General features: G+C 43.3%; 2 protein-coding genes across 8 annotated transcripts in view; both read left to right on the top strand.

Annotated features, from left to right (window-relative positions):
* Positions 1-10,361, top strand: part of ADGRF2 (adhesion G protein-coupled receptor F2) — a 38,272-nt gene extending 27,911 nt beyond the window's left edge. For all 6 annotated transcript variants that reach the window (XM_005696384.3, XM_005696385.3, XM_005696383.3 and 3 more), the window contains 3 exons: positions 1,064-1,123; positions 5,700-5,776; positions 6,952-10,361. In XM_005696384.3, the coding sequence (XP_005696441.2) occupies positions 1,064-1,123; positions 5,700-5,747 (108 nt within the window). In that variant the 3' untranslated portion in view covers positions 5,748-5,776; positions 6,952-10,361. The remainder of the gene's footprint in view (positions 1-1,063; positions 1,124-5,699; positions 5,777-6,951) is intronic.
* The window catches only part of ADGRF4 (adhesion G protein-coupled receptor F4), a 29,886-nt gene continuing 20,531 nt past the window's right edge, over positions 11,133-20,487 (top strand). The window contains exons 1-2 of one of the 2 annotated variants that reach the window (XM_005696389.3): positions 11,133-11,326; positions 17,755-17,852. The gene's annotated coding sequence lies outside the window, so the exon portion shown is untranslated. The remainder of the gene's footprint in view (positions 11,327-17,754; positions 17,853-20,487) is intronic. The other variant, XM_005696388.3, reaches the window with a different exon arrangement.

Here is a 20,487-nt window from a genome sequence, read left to right as displayed (position 1 = left end):
CTTCTAAATCACAGATGCAAACACTCACACTGCAGGGCTTATTTTTTATTTTTAAAATTTTATGTTTGTATTTATTGTACCATCAATGCTGTTTTACTCTTAAGTTAATCTGCAAGGTCTGTAAAAGACATTTCACAGAGGTTCTTTTGTTTTCCCATGAGAATACAATACCAACCTAAAAGTAAAAGAGGTAAGGGTTAAGAAATGAGCCCTTTAATCCTGATATTTCTATGGAATAGCTGTGTGCTGCTGGATAGCCCTTAACTCATGAGCCTTAGATTTTTCAAATGGATCATAGACATAATAATGCTTTTCCTGCCTTCTGTGCTACTCCGTCACTTCAGTTGTGTCTGATTTTGTGATCTTATGGACTGCAGTGCACCAGACTCCTCTGTCCTTGGAATTATCCAGGCAAGAATACTGGAGTGAGTTGCTGTGACCTTCTGCAGGGGCTCTTCCTGACCCAGGGATGGAACCCACATCTTCTCACTGCAATTGCATTGCAGGGGCATTCTTTAGCTACTGAGCCACCTGGGATGCCCTGCCTTCTCTGCTGCTGCTGCTGCTGCTAAGTCGCTTCAGTCGTGTTCTACTCTGTGCGACCCCATAGACGGCAGCCCACCAGGCTCCGCCGTCCCTGGGATTCTCCAGGCAAAAACACTGGAGTGGGTTGCCATTTCCTTCTCCAATGCATGAAGGTGAAAAGTGAAAGTGAAGTCACTGAGTCGTGTCCAACTCTCAGCGACCCCATGGACTGCAGCCCGCCAGGCTCCTCCGTCCATGGCTAGATTAGGGTGAAGAACAAATGCAGTTTTGCAAGTGAAACTGCATAAAAAGCACTTAAAGGTTTTATGTAGTTATAGACCATATGATTACTTTTTAAGTGAATCGAATACCACAGCTAATATTTGTAGTCAAAGTATCAACAAGAGCAATATTACTGTTGGTCCCGCCAACAGTACTTGCTGGAAACACACTCTCACCATAGTGTTTGCCGGTCTCAAGCATATGCATTAGTTCCTCATAATCTTCTAATCCTTAATTGCTTTTGTTAACCCCCCAGATAAGAGATGCCTTAAAGGATCGAATAAACTCTGCACAGTGGATCTCCAGGATATCAGAGGTAAAGCCTTCACGTTCATTTTTGCATTTAAAAGTTTGACGAGGTAACAGCCACATTGGAGTTTCTGGCACCTGGAGTGTTGCTCAAAGCATCACCTAACACTTTTGTGGTATGGATTTTTCAGAAGAGCTTTGTGAGTGCCTCTGTGAGCTGTTCAGATTCTAGGTGGAGCACTGGGACCACAGCCACAGAGAGAAAGTAGACTTCAATGCATTAGAGGAGAGTGACAAGGCAGCAGGACCTGGAGGGGCGACCCTCAAACTATGGAGCTGGAGAGCAGGTGATGAAATAGAGAAATGAGAGCAGATGGAAAGTCTTGGGTCCCCATGACAACTCACTCATTCATTGGGACTCTCATCAGTTGAACCATATTCAAGGTGTGACAATTCCAGAAGAACAAATTCTGACCCTACAAAGATTTTCCTAATATCAATAGCTTGATGTTCAGGAGGGCTTGTTTCCATGGTTATTGGAGTTGTAAAAGGTAAGGGACCTGGAGGAGGCGTGGCAACCCTCTCCAGTATTCCTGCCTTAGAAATCCTGTGAACAGAGAAACCTGGTGGGCTACCGTCCATGGGGTCCCAAAGAGTTGGACATGACTTAGAAATGAAACAACAATAGAGCTGATTAACAATATTGTGTTGGTTTCAGGTGGAGAGCAAAGTTAATCAGTTATAGACACCAGTTTCAGTTCAGTCACTCAGTCATGTCTGACTCTTCGTGACCCCATGGAGTGCAGTACGCCAGGCCTCCCTGTCCATCACCAACTCCTGGAGTTTACTCACGCTCAAGCCCATTGAGTCAGTGATGCCATCCAACCACCTCATCCTCTGTTGTCCCCTTCTCCTCCCACCTTTAATCTTTCCCAGCATCAGGGTCTTTACAAATGAGTCAGCTCTTGGCGTCTGGTGGCCAAAGTATTGGAGTTTCAGCTTCAATGTCAGTCCTTCCAATGAAGTCAATTTCCTTTAGGATGGACTGCAGTCCAAGGGACTCTCAAGAGTCTTCTCCAACACCACAGTTCAAAAGAGTCAATTCTTCAGCTCTCAGCTTTCTTTATAGTCCAACTCTCACATCCACACATGACTACTGGAAAAACCGTAGCTTTGACTAGACAGACCTTTGTTGGCAAAATAATGTCTCTGCCTTGTCTAACTCAATGAAACTATGAGCCATGCCGTGTAGGGACACCCAAGACAGATGGGTCATGGTGGAGAGTTCTGACACAATGTGGTCCACTGGAGAAGGGAATGGCAAACCATTTCAGTACTCTTGCCTTGAGAACCCCATGAACAATATGAAAAGTTATAGATATAGATGTATTTATTCTTTTTTCAAATTGTTTCCCTATTTAGGTTATTACAGACTATTGAGCAGAGGTCCCTGTACTATACAGTATGTCCTTGTTGGTTATCTATTTTAAATATAGTAGTGTGTATCTGCAGAGAAGGCAATGGCACCCCACTCCAGTACTCTTGCCTGGAAAATCCCGTGGACGAAGGAGCCTGGTAGGCTGCAGTCCATGGGGTCGCCAAGAGTCGGGCACGACTGAGCCACTTTATTTTCACTTTTCACTTTCATGCATTGGAGAAGGAAATGGCAACCCACTCCAGTGCTCTTGCCTGGAGAATCCCAGGGATGAGGGAGCCTGGTGGGCTGCCATCTATGGGGTCACACAGAGTCGGACACAACTGAAGCGACTTAGCAGCAGTAACAGCAGCAGTGTGTATCTGTCAATTTCAAGCTTCCAATTTATCCCTCCCTCCCACCTTTCCCCTTTGGTAATCATAGTTTATGTTCTATGTCTGGGAGTCTGTTTTGTAAATATGTCCATATGTATCATTTTAAGATTCTGCATATAAGTGATATATGACATTTGTCTTTCTCTGCCTAACTTACTTCATGTAGTATGCTAATCTCCAGGTCCATCCACATTGTTGCAAATACCTTTCGCCTTACTCTTCCTGAAGCTTTGGTCTCCTTCCCAGTCCTTGGTCTGCATACCTGGAAGATGGCTGATACTTTTACATGCTTTCCAGATTGGAAAAAAAAAAAAAGCCAATTTTTTACTGAGAAGAAACATTAATAATTATCTAAAGCAATGATTTTCAATGTTGGCTGGATATCAGAAGTAACTGGGAAGTTTACAAAAAAATGTTGCTCCACCACTGCCATCCCCCGAGGTTTTAATTGGATTGTCTGCACTGTGACTTGGATTTGGGAAGATGCATAAGCTCCCTAGGTGGTTCTAGTGTAGTCAGGGTTGAGACACACTCATCTAAGCCTTCCTGAAGTATCTCAGCAATGTAAATGTTTGCCTCCAGCTAGCCTATCTGATGTATTCCCATCTCTTCCCTGGGGTCTGCCTGGATGCTCTCAGGAGAGAGGTCTGACTCTTCCAATCTCTTTCAGCTTGGTGTCACTCCTTTCCATGTGTCTGGTACTTATCCATTCGGCTACCACAGGGAAGCTCTGCTCTTTGGTGTTACAGAAAATTGTTGTTTCCCCCCCTCCTTCTCTTTGTGTGTTTATATGCAAGGTAAGGCAGGATAATACCCAGAATTTCATTATTAGCTTGTTGATTGTCTGAATCAGTGGTTTTCCAGGCTGGCTGCACCTCAGAAACACCCAGAGAGCTTGTAAACAATACCACTGTCCAGGTTCCACCGAAGAAATCAAACTAGAAAGTCTTAGAGTAGAGCTGAGTCATTATTATTATTTTTAAGCTCCCCAGTGATTCCAGTGTACTCTTAGGGTTGAGAATCACTGGTCTGTTGAACTTCCCTGATGGCCCAGTGGCTAAGACTCCACATTTCCAATGAAAGGGGCCTGCGTTTGATCCCTGGTTAGGGAACTAGATCCCACATGCTGCATTTAAGACCTGGCACAGCTAAATAAAATCATAATAAGTGTTAAAAAAAGAGAATCACTTTTCTGGGTCCTAGGCTAATTTGTTCTTACCTTTTTATGTCCTTCCTTCTCTCTGCCACCAGCTGTAGCCACTGTAAGTTGGTGTTTTAGCCCTACTCAGAGGAAGTACTCTTGCCTGGAATATCCCATGGATGGAGGAGCCGGGTAGGCTACAGTCCATGGGGTCACTAAGAGTCAGACATGACTGAGCGACTTCACGTTCCCTTTTCACTTTCATGCACTGGAGAAGGAGATGGCAACCCACTCTAGTGTTCTTGCCTGGAGAATCCCAGGGACGGGGGAGCCTGGTGGGCTGCCATCTATGGGGTCACACAGAGTCGGACACGACTGAAGTGACTTAGCAGCGGCAGCAGCAGGGGAAGTATGCTATCACCTGTCTCCTCCTCTCCTGTCTGTAGGTCTCTGACTTCTGGGTCACCATATCCTACAGTCCAGATTTAAGTCTTTCTCCTTGGGCTACCTGCCTGGGGAGTGTCAGTCCCAGCTCCCCTAAACTGCAATAATAAACGTACCTGTGTGCATTCATTTTCTATCCTATGTGATGAATTAATCTATGTTCACGTAGTGATAATTCCACCAGCGAGACGATATTTCCAATCCACAACATGTACCTGAAGCACAAGGATAATTTAGACCCAGGTACATTGAAAGGTGGTGATGGTCCTGTTGAGAATGTCAGTAGCTGAGAAGGAGCTGTTTGAAAATAAGGTCATCTGTACCATTTTTTAGATTCCACATACGTGTGTTCATATCTGACATTTGTTTTTCTCTTTCTGACTTACTTCACTCTGTGTGACAGCCTCTAGGGATATAGCTCAGGGAGCTCTCTACTCAGTGCTCTGTGATGAACGAAATGGGAAGGAAATCCAAAAAAGAGGGGATAGATACACGTGCAGTTGCTTCACTGTCCTCTACAGTAGAAGCTAATATAATATTGTAAAGCAATACTCCAATAAAAGTTAATTTAAAAAGTGGAGTTGTTTGAAGACTAGGGATTTCCTGTTTCACTCTCTCCACGCCAGTCAACTGCCTTCTCCCCACCTCCGTCTCAAACTAGAGGCTTCAGGAGAAGCATCCAAGCCAGGAAGGAGGAGAATCTCTCATACTAGCCTATTTGCATGTTGTCAATGGCTCTGAAATAAAAAAGGACAGGGATGAGGTGAAGGCAAGAAATAAACTGCTGTCCATGTGCTTTAACAAAAAAATTGAGATGGAATCAATTTACGATATTATGTTAGTTTCAGGTGTACAACATAGTGATTTAATGTTTTTATAGATTAGACTCCATTTAAAATTATTACAAAATAATGGCTCTATTCCCCCATGCTGTACAGTATATCTTGGCAGCTTATTTATTTTATACCTAGTAGTTTGTGCCTCTTACCCCTCTCCCCACTGGTATCTACTCGTTTGTTCTCTATATCTGTGAGTTGGCTTCTTTTTCTGTTCACCGGTTTATTTTTCTTAGATTCCACATATAAGTGATAACATACAGTGTTTGTCTTTGTCTGACATGTTTCACTGAGCACAATACTGTGCTTAATGAAATAATTCTCCATGTGCTTTGAATAATTGTGATCATATTAATGACTGAATAATTGAACAGACTGCTGGTGACAAGTCCACTATCCTTTGTCTTCCTCAGAACGTCTCTTCTGATTTCTCTCGTCACCCCACCAAAGTGCCACGCTAGTAAGCCAGGCTATACTCCTAACTTGGGAGGTGAGTACACACCACAGGGGACTCCATATACATGGCCTGTATGTGACATTTCTTGGGAAAAAAAAATCTCAATTGGATTCATTCTAATCAGAAATGATGTTTTCTTGATTGCAATGATTCTTCTCAGGCAATCTACTCTCACCTAGCTCTGGTTGGAGATATATTCACACTTCTAATTCTTGGACGTCTGAAATTGTTACTGTCCCTGTAAAACAGTCAGGCTTGTCCTGCAGGAGTGCCTGTAAATCGGCCTGAGTCTTTGAGAGGGGAGTGAGCAGAGGGATCTGTGGTCCCAGCTGCTCTTTCTTCCCCTCCTTTTTATTCCCCATCCCCAGGACATCCTCCATTACATCAACAACATCCCCACACTTCCTACGGTCACCCTCTGTCTTCTCTAGTGTTAAAAGATCAAGGAATTATGATACACACTGTCTCTGGGAGGCCTTGGAGATAATGCAGAAGTTAGTTTTCATTTGCAGGAGGGTCAGAGACAGAGAGAAAGAAAGGGAAGGGAGGCACAGGGGGAGACGGACAGACAGGGACACTTAGTGACATGGGGTGGCAACTCAGAGATGGAAGAGCAATCAGACATGTGCAGTCAGGACTTCCAATCCTCTGTCTCTGTGTCCCTCTAGATCTAGAGACAGAAGACCAGGCAGGGAGATGGAGACATCTACAGCAGGACCCCTACTTTCACAGTGAGACAGAGAGGTACAGAGAGAGGCTGAGGGATGCAGAGAGAGACATAGAGAAATACAGAAACAGAGAGAGCAACACACACACAGACTCACACAGACACATGTACAGTGCCAGAGAAAGAATTATAGAAAGAGCCTTCCTCCCTGATCCCAGTACCTCAGGGCTCTAGTAGCCAGTGTGGCTGAGATCTTCTGCAGCAACCCAGGGCCTTGGTCAAAAGCGAGGTCTTTTCCAAGAGGAAAGGGCATGGTCCAACTTGGAGGCAGACACGTCCTGTAACAGCTTTTGCAGACAAAAGAACAAAGCTGATTCCTGGATTCCCAAGGGACTTAAAGGGAAGCGAATCTTCATTTGCCAAGGGGGCTCTACCCAAAGGGGCTTCTTGTTCAAGAAAGAGTCAATCCGTGACAGTTGTCATGATGCTTTTAGATGTTGCTGCTTGTATGTTAAAGATGTCATTGTCTGTTCTTGACCAGGTCATACATTTCAGGAGTGGCAGAGACCCCGGGAGAAACGTCCTGATTCGTGTCTTCTTGCCTCCGAAGAGTATGAAGGACGCCTCCCTCTTGGTGGTGCTGACAGAGGAGGGCATGAAGAGAGGATGGAAAGTCCCTCTGTCTAAGCTGTTCTGTGTTGCTGACGTTTTCCCCATCCCCTGTCTACATATATATGCCATGTTGGGTATCCAACAGCGGACACCAGAATCCTGGTCTTGCCAGGGTCTCCAGCCTCATGTTGTTGGAATCAGGAAGAGAACTCTGGCTTGTCTTGGCAGTGGTGGCCAGGGATGTCACCCAGCTAGATTCTATAGGTGGCTGAGGGAGGGCCCTCATGCATAGTCACCAACATTGGGCCGACTCTAAGTAGGTCATTGTTCTTTGGACAAAAAGAATTCAAGGGCCAATATGTTCTACTCCTCCACATTTAAATTGATTGCATGGTCAGCCTAGCATGGGCTTAGATACAACTTTTTTGGCCGTGAACCAAGCAAAAAGCGTTGAGCTTTTGAACCAGAAAGGTGTTTAAGTTAAGGAGACTGAAGGCTGGAGTGATAAGTAACAGCTAATAGAGATTTGAGCCAGAGGTAAAAACCCAAGTCTGTTGGTTCCTAGCCCTGGACTTTCTCCTCAAGACTATGGAGCCACCGAGGGTCTCTCTGTCTACTCTGACTATGTAAGAGGTGCTTGCGTGCTAAGTTGCTTCAGTGGTGTCTGACTCTTTGTCACCCTGTGGGATGTAGACCGCCAGGCCTCTCTGTCCATGGGCTTCTCCAGGCAAGAATACTGGAGAGGGTTTCCATGCCCTTCTCCAGGGGATCTTCAAGATCCAGGAATCGAACGCATGTCTCCTGTCTCCTGCATTGGCAGGCGGGTTCTTCACCACTAGCACCACCTGGGAAGCCCATGTAAGATGAACCCCCACCAATAATATGGTGTTTTGAAACCTGGGATGAGAAAGGAGAAATATTATATTTCAAGTAGAGAGCTACTGATTTTCTTACCTTGTATGTAAACCAATTCAACATTCAAATCAGGAGCCACCTGATAATAGAACAGTATTACAAATAAAAATCCTTCTGGAAAAAAAAAAGGTCCTTTTTAAAGCAAGCACACAATGAGATGCAGAAGAAAAAAAAAATAGTGGATAAAGGGCAAGGGGCAATGAGTAGCCCTTAGTTATCTCCCCATGAAGTCAGTACTGGGACTTTCCTGGTGGTCCAGTGGTTAAGAGTCCAAGCTCTTGATGCAGGGGGGCTGAAGTTTGATCCCTGGTCAGAGAACTAGATCCCACATGCTGCAACTAAGAGCCCACATCCTGCAACTGAGACCCTGCCCAGCCAAATAAATAAATAAGTTTTTAAAGTTATATACAAAAGAAGCCAGTATTAATGATGTCACATTACAAATGGAAAAGGGCAACTCACTTTGTGAATCAGGGGTGTCATTTTTTTTGTTTTAAACACAGAAAACTGTAGTAAAACTTTTTTATTCTCTCTCTCTCCTTTTTACTATAGAAAATTTCCTCTAAGTAGGAACGTTTAAGAAAGCAAAAATATAATAATCAGAAGGTAGGAAAATATACCAACCGGGAGAATGAGTCATCTTCTAAGTGGTATTGTTCATCTTGGGACAACAATTGCACCCTTTGCAAATGAAGTCAGAAAGAAGCTTTAATTTGACATTTCCCAGTATCTCTGTAGGGTCTCTTCAAGGGAACAGGATGGAGCAGACACAGTCCTGGTTTTCCCAATGCAGAGATTTCCATATGAAGAAAGGTCACTTACCCCAAATCAACATATTGAAGGAAGGATGCGATGTCATGGAGCTAGATGGTTTTAGGATTTATAATTCTGAAAAAAACTTTAGAAAAGACTGAGTCCAAGTGCCTCCATTTGCAGATGGAAAGTCTGAACACAAGAGAGAGGGAGAGACTGGCCTTTCATCTGTACTGTGTATTTGGCAGCCACATATCACGTGGAAGCACACTCTGCTCCCATGCACTCACTCCCTGAGAGAGGAGGTGTGAAAGACTCTATCTTGGGGTTATTATTCATTAAGAAAGCCTCATGGAGGACTTCCCTGGTGGCCAGTGGTTAAGACTCAGCACTGCCAGTGCAGGGGATGAAGGTCAGACCCCTGGTAGGGAAACTAAGATCCTACTTGCTGCGTGGTGTGACCTAAAGATAAAAAATTATTAAATAAAGGCTCATGGATGCTAACAGAGAAACCCCACTATCATTTGACAATCCCTTGGTGAAGTCCACCCTCCCTCTTGCGGCCCACACTTCAGTCTGTCCCATCCTGAAAGGTGACAAAGAACTGCATGGATCAGGCTAACCGTGGAAGACCCAGGGTGGAGATACGTGGAACACCCTGTTCTCACCTCACCAAGGAAGTGACTTGGTCAGGTGGCTCAGGAGAAGCTGGTGCTAGTGGTGTCTAAGGCAGATTCTTGGGCAGAGCACTTAGTACTTGATACTCGTTGGGACAGTTATTTAAATTCCTGGGACTTTGGTTTTCTCAACCAGAAATTGAGAATAATGGAGCTTACCCTATAGGGCTATTGGAAAGATTAAATGAACAAATGTAGATAAAATACTGAGAACAGTACTTGGCAAATAATAGTTGGCCTTAAAATGTAAGCTGTTTGTATTAGAGTACCTATGAATCCATGTATGTGCAACACACATACAAACAGCAAACAGCCATGACCTTTTGCATGAGTGTGGATGAGACACTCTCATAGGAGTTGGTTCACTGCCATCTACTTTCTTCTCTTTCAAAAAAATTTTTTTGGCCATGAAGCATGTGGGACCTCAGTTCTCTGATCAGGAATTGAACCTGTGCCCCCTGCTTCAGAAATGTGGACCACCAGGGAAGTCTTGGTTCACTGGCATCTAAATGAAAGTGTTGAGCATTGGATTCAGTTTCTTTCATCAGGGTGACCAGCCAGCAAAGTCTACTGAAGGATCTTTTCATTCAGTGTTTACAGAATTGTGTTGCTTGGTATCCTGCCCTGGAAAGAGTATATTTCAGAGACTATACATGTATCCAGGGCTTTCTGTGTCTGAACTGTGCATCACTTTTTGCCTTCCCTGTAAAGTCTTCCCTAATCAGTCCAACCAGAAGTGCTGATTCTCTCCACTGATTTCTTACAATATGTATATCTGGGCCATTCACTGTTGAGTCAGTATTTATTGTGTAGTATTATTTACTCTTAGCCTTCTTGTGTGCATATATTTTCTTTCCCAGATAAGACCATAAGCCTTTGGAGACAGATTTACCCTTGTTACTCGATAAGTCACTTGTTTTGTATGTCCAAAGAGCAGAACGAGGTGCTTTGTACATAGAATGTTTAATAAAGTCCTCTGATTACACAACCAAAAGTTTGATGACACTGATTTTTCAAAATTTCCAAATGACACGGCACTTAACTATTGACCTAAATGGAATGACCTATTTTCACAGGCATTGTCTCCTTGAGCCTCCTGAGTACAACAGACATAGCAAAACTCCTCTCACTTATTTCTTCTTCATGTCCACATCTCCCCTGGTAATAGTCAAATGAAAGTTTGCAACAGTCATATGGAGGAGCCAGGAAGGTAGGTTAATGGGAGGGGCTAGAAGTGGGAAGTGTGGGACCATTTGGGGGTGACAAGGACAATCCAACTGGCCACCCTGCCCCAAGTCAGACCAAGGGAAGTTTCCCACAGGCAAAATTCTCCATCTGAATTCCCCATGGCTGTGCACCAAGGTAGAGCCTCAGTAAGAACTCCTTGGACAAGCCATTAGAAAATAAACCAAAGATATTTTTGGTGTTAAGGCAGGGATTGGATCATGTCCTAGCCAGTGTTTTCCAAGTTAAACGTCAGTACAGGCAAAAATGGGGTCTCCTTTTAACAATTTAACATCAACAACAACAGTGGCAGAATCTTGCATTTACCACCCGCCTGTCTGAGTTCTCATTACCCCAGTAGGTGCAACAGTCTCATGTGATTATCTGAGATAAAGAGGAGGAAAGAAAGGACAAACAACTGACTCATTTTAATGGATTTGTTTCAGACGAGAGGAACCTGTAATTTCTCTTAGGCGTGTTTGACCGACCCACTGAGGAATGAATCACAGACTTACACAAGCCTCGAAACCCAGGGCAGGTTTACAGTTCTCACATCGGCTTCTCACAGAGGCTAGTGAGCATCAGGGCCTCCTCGGCCTCCTTCCAAACATGGAGAAGATAGATCACAGCCGCTGACATCGTGGGGGGAGCCAGGGTGGACACAGTGATGGTGGGGCGCCCTTGGGGGGAGTCCAGCACCGACCCCCTGCTGGGCTGCGGGATTTCCTGGATGCCGTGAGTACACACGCCACACCAGCACCTTTTCCTGCTGAAGACAGGACTGTCGTTAGACATATCCCAGAGTGGGGAAGATGTGTGATTTATGATGGTATTTTCTGGAATGCTTGACTCTGCAGGAAACTTCCCTCTCATTATTTAGAGATTGGCTAACTCAGATCTGGAGTATTTCCTCAGTCTCTTTTACATTGGTTTCTCTTTAAAAAGTCATTTGTCATTTGCTCTAAATTGCTCACTCCTAGGGCTGAAAATGGCAATTAAATCCTCTGTTTTCCAATAGTCTCCCTTGCTTGATAATTGGATGAGAAAACTAGCTTTCAATTCACTTATTTAGGCTGAGTATAAAGCTAGATGTTTTCTTTCTTTCTTCTTCTTCTTCTTTTTTTTTTTTTTTAATGAAGCATGCTTTAGTAGTTTCTTCTTTTAGTGGGACTGACAAAGCTGCCCTTAAAGGGGAAACATTTCCTCCACTGAACTGCTGAAACCTATTTGCAAAGGCATCTCGCCCTCATTTTTTGGCCAATACTATGTCATTTGATGGCATATATTCCTTATACTTTGAGGACAATTCTGGGACCTCTAAAGTGTGCATCTTAAGATGCTATTTTATTTCCTTAAGTGTCAACCCTCCAGGGAACTTTCTTCACGAAGCAGGGAAATTGCCTGTCTTATCAAGTTCTTTAACTTCATGTAAGTATCAAGATAGTTGGTGAGATGCTGGAAGCTTTCCAATTCTGAGATGATGTGATTATTCAGACTTATCAGAATTTGAATCCAGACTGCAATTTTCAGAGAAGATGCTAAACTACAAAGGCCCTGGCTGGACGCCATCTAAAATAACCTAGGATGAGATGTTTCTTCTAGCAAATCTTTCATATCTTTTTCTTCCCTCAAGGCTCTCTATGAATCAACTCATCCATGGCAAGGGAGAATCCGTAAGAGAGACTGAATATATTCTATTATCGAGGCCAAGAAACACACAAGCAACTTGCCATCTGGCTATATAATCAGAGTCTTAATTACACTAGTGGAATAGACAGGAGATTAAGCTAGGGGAGCAACACACACACACACACACACACACACACACACACACACCCCAAAATGTGGGTCACTGAAATCTTAAGTTCCTCACCCTCTAGTTAACCTTTCTGAATGATCCTTCCCACCAGTGGGATTGGCTGAAGGAGTATGTGGTGAGGTGCCATCTGGAAGGTTTAGAAAATGAGTTTTCTGTTCCTCTCACCTTGGGGTGAATTTCAGTGGAGCGCAACGCTTTGGGAAAGTGTCCAGGGAGTTTACAAACATTCTCAGGCAGCTCACCTCTGAGCGTTTTGCATGAAGAGGTTTGAGAGATCATACATTTCCTTGCATTCCTCCCCGCCTGACTGCGCTTACAGTTCCCAGGTTGCACTTCCTATTATTTTCTTGGCGAGTCCTGATGCCAGCCCTCGCTCAGCTTGTTCAGACAGGCAGGGAGCTCCTGAGCCTGTGTGAATCACCTGCTCCAACACCATCTAGCCTCTAGTATCAGAAACAGTTCCAGAACCCACGAAGGCTGACTGTATTTTTGAATTCTAACGCAATCAGAAACTCAGTTCCAGGTTCAAGGAAGATGGGACAGTTAGAAGATGGTGTTTAAACATAGCCAGCATCTTCTAGGTCTGTCCAGGGAAACAGTATTTTGTGATTCCCGACTTTGTGGTGACAGTGTGGAAAGACATTTGCGCTGTCATACTTGTGGCTGCTGCTGCTGCTAAGTTGCTTCAGTCGTGTCCGACTCTGTGCGACCCCATAGACGGCAGCCCACTAGGCTCCCCATCCCTGGGATTCTCCAGGCAAGAACACTGGAATGTTTCATGCATTTCCTTCTCCAATGCATGAAAGTGAAAAGTGAAAATGAAGTCGCTCAGTCGTGCCCGACTCTTAGCGATTCCATGGACTGCAGCCCACCAGGCTCCTCCACCCATGGGATTCTCCAGGCAAGAGTACTGGAGTGGGGTGCCGTACTTGTGGAAGACATCACTAATCTGGCAGCGCATAATTTCCTACTGAAACTAGATGAGACCCCAAAATCTTTTTTACATAAGGCTCCACGTAGTATAGCAAAGAGGAGGTCCATTAGACTGGGTGCATTTCAACTTACATTACCAGGTTCCAAGTTTATCCAGGGGAAGCTTGGCATGCTGCAGTCCATGGGATCTCAAAGAGTCAGACACAACTGAGCGACTGAACTGAACTGAAGTTTATCTAGCATTACAAATATGCTCATCTGTTCCCCTAAGATAGGAAAGATACCTTGTGATTTTATTTTTTAATTAATCATTGAATTAATTTATTTTTATTGGAGCATAATTGCTTTAGCAGGCTTGCACATTGGCTCAACAGGTAAAGAATTTGCTTGCAATGCAGGAGACTCAGGAGCCGAGGGTTCTGCCCCTGGGTCGGGAAGATCCTGTGGGGGGGGAAATGGCAACCTACTCCAGTATTCTTGCCTGGAAAGTCCCAAGAACAGAGGAGTCTGGAGGGATACAGTCCAAAGGGTCGCAAAGAGCCAGGCATGACTGAGCAACTGAACGTTTATAATTGCTTGACCATGTTGTGCTAGTTTCTGCTGTACAATGAATTGAGTCAGCCATCTGCATACATATGTCCCCTCCTTCTGGGACCTCCCTTCCACCTGGGGAGAATGATCTTGTGATTTTAAAACAAAAACATCAGAAGCTGGCCTTATTCACTCCTTTATTCATTTCTCCAACAAATATTTACTGAGGTTATTATACACGTTATGCTCTGCTGGATGCTGGGGACAGAGAAATGTCCTTCTATGTTTACCTCCTAACTAATGATAACCTGAGTTTCCCACAAGGTGCAGTCTACTTTCTCCAGGGTTCTGGGGCTAAAAGCATTAAGCCCAGTGCTGTGCCGACCCCATGTCCCTAGGGCTCAGAGCACAGGCAGTGAATGATGTGCGAGCTGCCTATGGCTGTGAATTCTCCAGCAAGTTAAATCCTGAGATGCAGTCCCCCTCTGGAACTTTTGAGTGCAGCTGTATTTTCCTTTAAGCCTCTGAAGGCTGCAAACACTATATTCTCTCTCTCTCTCTCCCCGAAGTAATCACCTTGTTAGAGCAAGGAGCCTGGCTTCCATTCAGCCACCTAGAATGGCTGCTTATTATTAAGTGAAAAGCAGAAGGAGATGATTCACACCTCTATGAGGATGCACAAAAAGAGAAGGGTTGCGGGAATAAGGAGGAGTAATTGGAAATTTTCTAGTTCCTGAGAAGCTGCCATTCCAGATTGCTTGTTGCTTTTATTTTTTTAATTTTATTTTTTAAAGAGTTTTTTGATGTGAACCATTTTTAAAGTCTTTATTGAATTTGTTACAATTCTGTTTCTGTTTTTCTTTGTTTGGTGTTTTGGCTGAGAGGCATGTGGGATCTTAGATCCCTGGTTAGGGATCAAACCTGCACACCGTGCACTGAAAGGTGAGGTTTTAACCCTGGGCTACTGGGGAAGTCCCCTGATTGTTGCTTTTATCTCTGAAATAAATCTTCTGGATACTTTGGGACAAAGTGTGGCGTTGCCTTTATTGGGTGGCTAGTAAAGAAGCTGGAGGGAGTTTCTTTGTAAATCAGATAGCTATTTATTTGCCTAATTACCACAGATGGCCTCTGGTGAGAGTTCTTTTGCATCTTTCTTTTCCTCTTTTTTATTCTCCGTTTCTGAGGCTCTCTTGCCCTCCCTTGTGGTCATCTCAAACTTCTGACTGCCGTGTATCTGTGCCTGCCTCCCTTCCCTCTCTACTCTGAGCATCATCTCGAGTTTCAGGATAATTCTGGCTTATTTCATGGACTAAAGATGACCCTACACTGCCTCTTTCTTTCAGGATGTGCTAACACCAGGACTATCACCCTCTGCTGGGCTACTTTGCATCACAATTTGAGTGAATTAAAGGAATTAGCGCAGGACTAGCATGGGGTGAAGTAATTCAGTCGTGTCTGATTCTTTGCGACCCCATGGACTGTAGCTTGCCATGCTCCTCCATCCATTGGATTTTCCAAGCAAGAATACTGGAGTGGGTTGCCATTTTCTTCTCCATGGGATCTTCCTGACCCAGGGATTGAATCGGGGTCTCCCTCATTACAGGCAGACCCCTTAACATCTGACCACCAGGGAAGTCCCTGGTGGTAGCATGGGGTAGGGGTCTGACAAAGGCATGGGAAACCCAAATCTGGGGACATTAATGTGTTCCCAAATAGCATACTGTCTTTGGATAGCAGCTTTCAATGCGCCCAAGGCACTTTTGATGATGTAGTAAATTTGGTAAAACCTGGGTGACAGTCTTGTCATTTCAAGAACTCTCGGAACTTTGCTAGATGAAAGTATGTGTGTGCGAGGGGTGGTTGGTGGTGGTGCTGTACGCAGTGTTTCCCAAATGGACTTGACCATGGACCCCCTTGCTCTTCTATGAGACGAGAATGCCTTGGCAAAATCCATTAGACACCAAATCCATTAGACACCAAATTCAGCCTACTGAGAGTAAAGCAGAGAGATTTCCTGAATTTGTAGAACATTTAAGTATATAAAAGTCCTCAATGTTGTTTTTCTTCCATCCTTTTTCTCTTTACCTTTTGATGCCTGGAAAAATTGTTGCCCAGCAGATGGTGGATAATATGCATTGATCCTGTGATAAATATATATGATTGCAGCGCTAGTCTACTACTGGGCTGGAGCTGGCTTGTGCTGCCTCAAGAGAGTTGACTGTTATGTTTTAAGGAATTAAATTATATAAATATACCCCTCAAAAGAATTTTCCATATTGGTTGCATTTCAACTTGAGATTTGGACCATTGAGATGAAACAACGTGAACCCAGAACCTTAAATTAAAAAAAAAATGCTAGAGTTTTCTAATAAGACATGAGTTAGAAATGAGATTCTAGTCCAACCATGTCATTTCAAAGGTAAGGAAACCAAGGCATGGAGCATTTGTGAGATTTGCCCAAAGCCATCCAGCAATTTGTGAGAATTAGAAGTCTCCTAGCTTTGGGCTTTTTCAGTGAAAATCACACTCCCTTGAATTGAAGTGTCTGGGTATTTACAGAGCTTGAGGATGAGTTTTGACCTAGCTATCTATCTTTGTAAGTAAAAACTGAAATTGCCATCACTGTTACATTCACTAGAAAGAAATAATTTACTCAACCAAGTTTCTCAAGAAGAGCTGCTTCCTTAGAAACAAACAAATAAAAAGCTTTATGGACACACACAGCATCAGAATTTATGGTCAGCTAGTACTGAGTCAGACTTTTAGTGCTGCGTACGTGAGAGCTCAGTCATGTCTGACTCTTTGAGACCTCATGGACTATGGCCCACCAGGCTCCTCTGTCCATGGGGTTATACTGACAAGAATATCTGAGTGGGTTACTGGCTCCTACTTCAGGGAATCTTCCTGACACAGGAGTTGGACCCGTCTCCTGCAGCTCCTCCACTGGCACGCAGATTTTCTTTTTGCCACTGAACTGTCTGGAAAGCCCCTCTTATAGTGCCATAGTTCATCAGTTCTAAGATAGGCATTTTTTCCTAACCTTTCAACATTTCTGAAATTGGAATATATCGTACAATCAGTGGCACGTCATAGTTTAATAGGCAAGCTTGTTTTCTTTTCCTTCCTTAGTGGACACGAAAATAATGATGTTGCTTACAATGTTGGGTTCAATGAAACATGATAATTTAATTCAGTGTAGCAATGTCAGTTTGGGTACTTTCTTGTTTCCATCTTTACATGTTTATCTCTAGTCAGGCATGGACATGAACATAAATATAAATATATGTGCATTTGGGTCCATGTCATTTCTCATATTGTCTTCAGTGTTATTTTTTTCCCTTTTAGAAGGCATCATTAAGCCTAACCAATGGATTTAAATTAATGAATCACTGAGGAAAAGATATGAGTATTAAAACCTCAAGGAGAATCTTACTATATGTAGACATTGTGCTAGGCCTTGGAGAGGCATTTTATTTGTACTTCCAGAAATTTTTCAGCTTAGTATTACACAAACTCAAAGTTCTAGTTATCAAGGTTTTGTGTGTGTTAGTCGCTCAGTCATGTCTGATGTTTTGCAACTCCACAGACTAATGTAGCCTGCCTGCCTCTGCTGTCCGTGGGATTCTCCAGGCAAGAGTACTGCAGTGGGTTGCTATTCCCTTCTCCAGGGGATCTTCCCAACCCAGGGATCAAATCCAGGTCTCCTGTGTTATAGGCAGATTCTTCACTGTCTGAGCCAGCAGAGAAGCCACCATCAAGTCTTTACCAATGATTAATCTAAGAAAACGTGTTTCCTCCATTCTTTTCTGTACAATATCAACCTCTGATTATGGATTATGCTGGCAGTGCTTCTTATTATTTTTTAATTCCTCATTCTCAGGGGTCTTAAGCTTTCTCCACTGCTCTGCAGAGCACTCTGGTTTTGGCCTCAGCCAACATCTGAATTCTGATAGGAGGGATTCCATCTAACTCTTTCTGGTAAGAAGAGAAACAACCCAGTTGGAACTAACCTAAAAACATCTACCCATCTGACTCATCCCCATTGTCAAACTGGACAGAAGTAAGAATGCTATGACTTCTCTTGAGTAATATCATTAAACAGTATCTCCCAGCATTTGTAGTAACTGAAGGAAATTTACCATATAATTATCATACCAAGTGGTATGTGGGTTGCACATACCAGACAATGATAACATGAATGATTAAGTAGCAAATTAACCTCAAACTAACCAAGAGTGCTTAGTTCAAAATTTGTGCTCCTTATGTGTATGCTTATGATTTCATATTGCATAAATATTTATGCCAGTAAAATTTTTCTTAGTTTATATGAATACATAAAATGTATCATTTCATAGTCTTCCACAAAGAGCATAATGGTCTACAGAAAATGCTATGGTTATTGGGCTATCTATTCCTCAAACATTTTTTGGAACTATGGCCCTGGAGGCCCTAGCATTGGTTGGGGAATATTTTTGGATTCCATAAATCACATCATGTCACTATGCCAAACCCTTGAATTTCTTCCAGCAAGATTAGCTTTAAGCAGGATTCCTGTAATGAAAATAATGAAGAATAAGAGTGGCCTCTCACATGAAGCCTTAGATAGCAAGCATTACTATTTATAAATGCCTCCCTTTGGCTTGACTTTGATCATTTAATTGTGCATTTCAAACAATGCTCTCCAGGTAGAGGAGAATCGCACTCACCCATCAGTCCTATTCTTTGGTTCTGAATGTAGATATCTTTTCTCCCTGAGAAGTGTACCTGGGGAAGGAGATTGTGATCAGACTGTGAAAAATAGCAAAGAGAAAGGATCAACAAGACCAATTCAGCAGAAGTGAACAATTTTTGACTTGACAAGGAAAATGAATCTTATAGTCTATATTTCTATTTTTCAGATTGCAGGTTACAATCCATTAGAGGTTTGTGAATTCAATTTAGTGGGTAACAACCAATTTCTGAGAGAATGTCAGATAGAATAAAGTGGAATACAAGATAAAAATTGTGACTATATCAGAATGTCTTGCTTCCAGATAGGAAGAATAGTATTTTAACATAAAAGTTTTTTTTTTTTTCTGATAAAGAAGGTTTTATTTTTTTATTTTTATTTTTTTCACTTTATTTTTTTATTGTTTGCTCTTTATTTTTTATTTATTTATTTTTTTTTACTTTACAATACTGTATTGGCTTTGCCATACATTGACATGAATCCGCCATGGGTGTACATGAGTTCTCAATCCTGAAGCCCCCTCCCACCACCCACCCCATATCATCTCTCTGGGTCATCCCAGTGCACCAGCTCCAAGCATCCTGTATCCTGCATCGAACCTAGACTGGTGATTTGTTTCTTACATGATAGTATACATATTTCAATGCCATTCTCCCAAATCATCCCACCTCTCCCTCTCCCACAGAGTCCTCTCCCACAAACTCTGTTCTATACATGTGTCTCTTTTGCTGTCTCGCATACAGGGTTATCATTACCATCTTTCTAAATTCCATATATATGTGTTAGGGCTCAGACGGTAAAGCGTCTGTCTACAATGCCAGACACCCGGGTTCGATCCCTGGGTTGGGAAGATCCCCTGGAGAAGGAAATGGCAGCCCACTCCAGGACTATTGCCTGGAAAATCTCATGGACAGAGGAGCCTGGAAGGCTACAGTTCATGGGGTCACAAAGAGTCGGACACGAATGAGTGACTTCACTTTCACTTTCTTTCACTTTCACATACTGTATTGGTGTTTTTCTTTCTGGCTTACTTCACTCTGTATAATCAGCTCCAGTTTCATCCACCTCATTAGAACTGATTCAAATGTATTCTTTTTAATGGCTGAGTAAGGTCCATCTAGTCAAGACTATGGTTTTTCCTGTGGTCATGTATGGATGTGAGAGTTGGACTGTGAAGAAGACTGAGCACCGAAGAATTGATGCTTTTGAACTGTGGTGTTGGAGAAGACTCTTGAGAGTCCTTTGGACTGCAAGGAGATCCAACCAGTCCATTCTGAAGATCAGCCCTGGGATTTCTTTGGAAGGAATGATGGTAAAGCTGAAACTCCAGTACTTTGGCCACCTCATGCAAAGAGTTGACACACTGGAAAAGACTCTGATGCTGGGAGGGATTGGGGGCAGGAGGAGAAGGGGACGACAGAGGATGAGATGGCTGGATGGCATCACTTACTCGATGGACGTGAGTCTGAGTGAACTCCTGGAGTTGGTGATGGATAGGGAGGCCTGGCATGCTGCAATTCATGGGGTCGCAAAGAGTTGGACATGACTGAGCAACTGAACTGAACTGAACACTCACTTGTGTATATGTACCACAGCTTTCTTATCCATTTGTCTGCTGATGGACATCTAGGTTGCTTCCATGTCCTGGCTATTATAAACAGTGCTGCAATGAACATTGGGGTACACGTGTCTCTTTCAGTTCTGGCTTCCTCAGTGTGTATGCCCAGCAGTGGGATTGCTGGGTCATAAGGCCGTCCTATTTCCAGTTTTTAAAGGAATCTCCACACTGTTCTCCATAGTGGCTGTACTAGTTTGCATTCCCACCAACAGTGTAAGAGGGTTCCCGTTTCTTCACACCCTCTCCAGCATTTATTGCTTGTAGAC

The sequence above is a fragment of the Capra hircus genome, chromosome 23, assembly GCF_001704415.2.
Source record: "Capra hircus breed San Clemente chromosome 23, ASM170441v1, whole genome shotgun sequence".
NCBI lineage: Eukaryota > Metazoa > Chordata > Mammalia > Artiodactyla > Bovidae > Capra > Capra hircus.
This window is presented reverse-complemented; position numbering and strand designations above follow the sequence as displayed.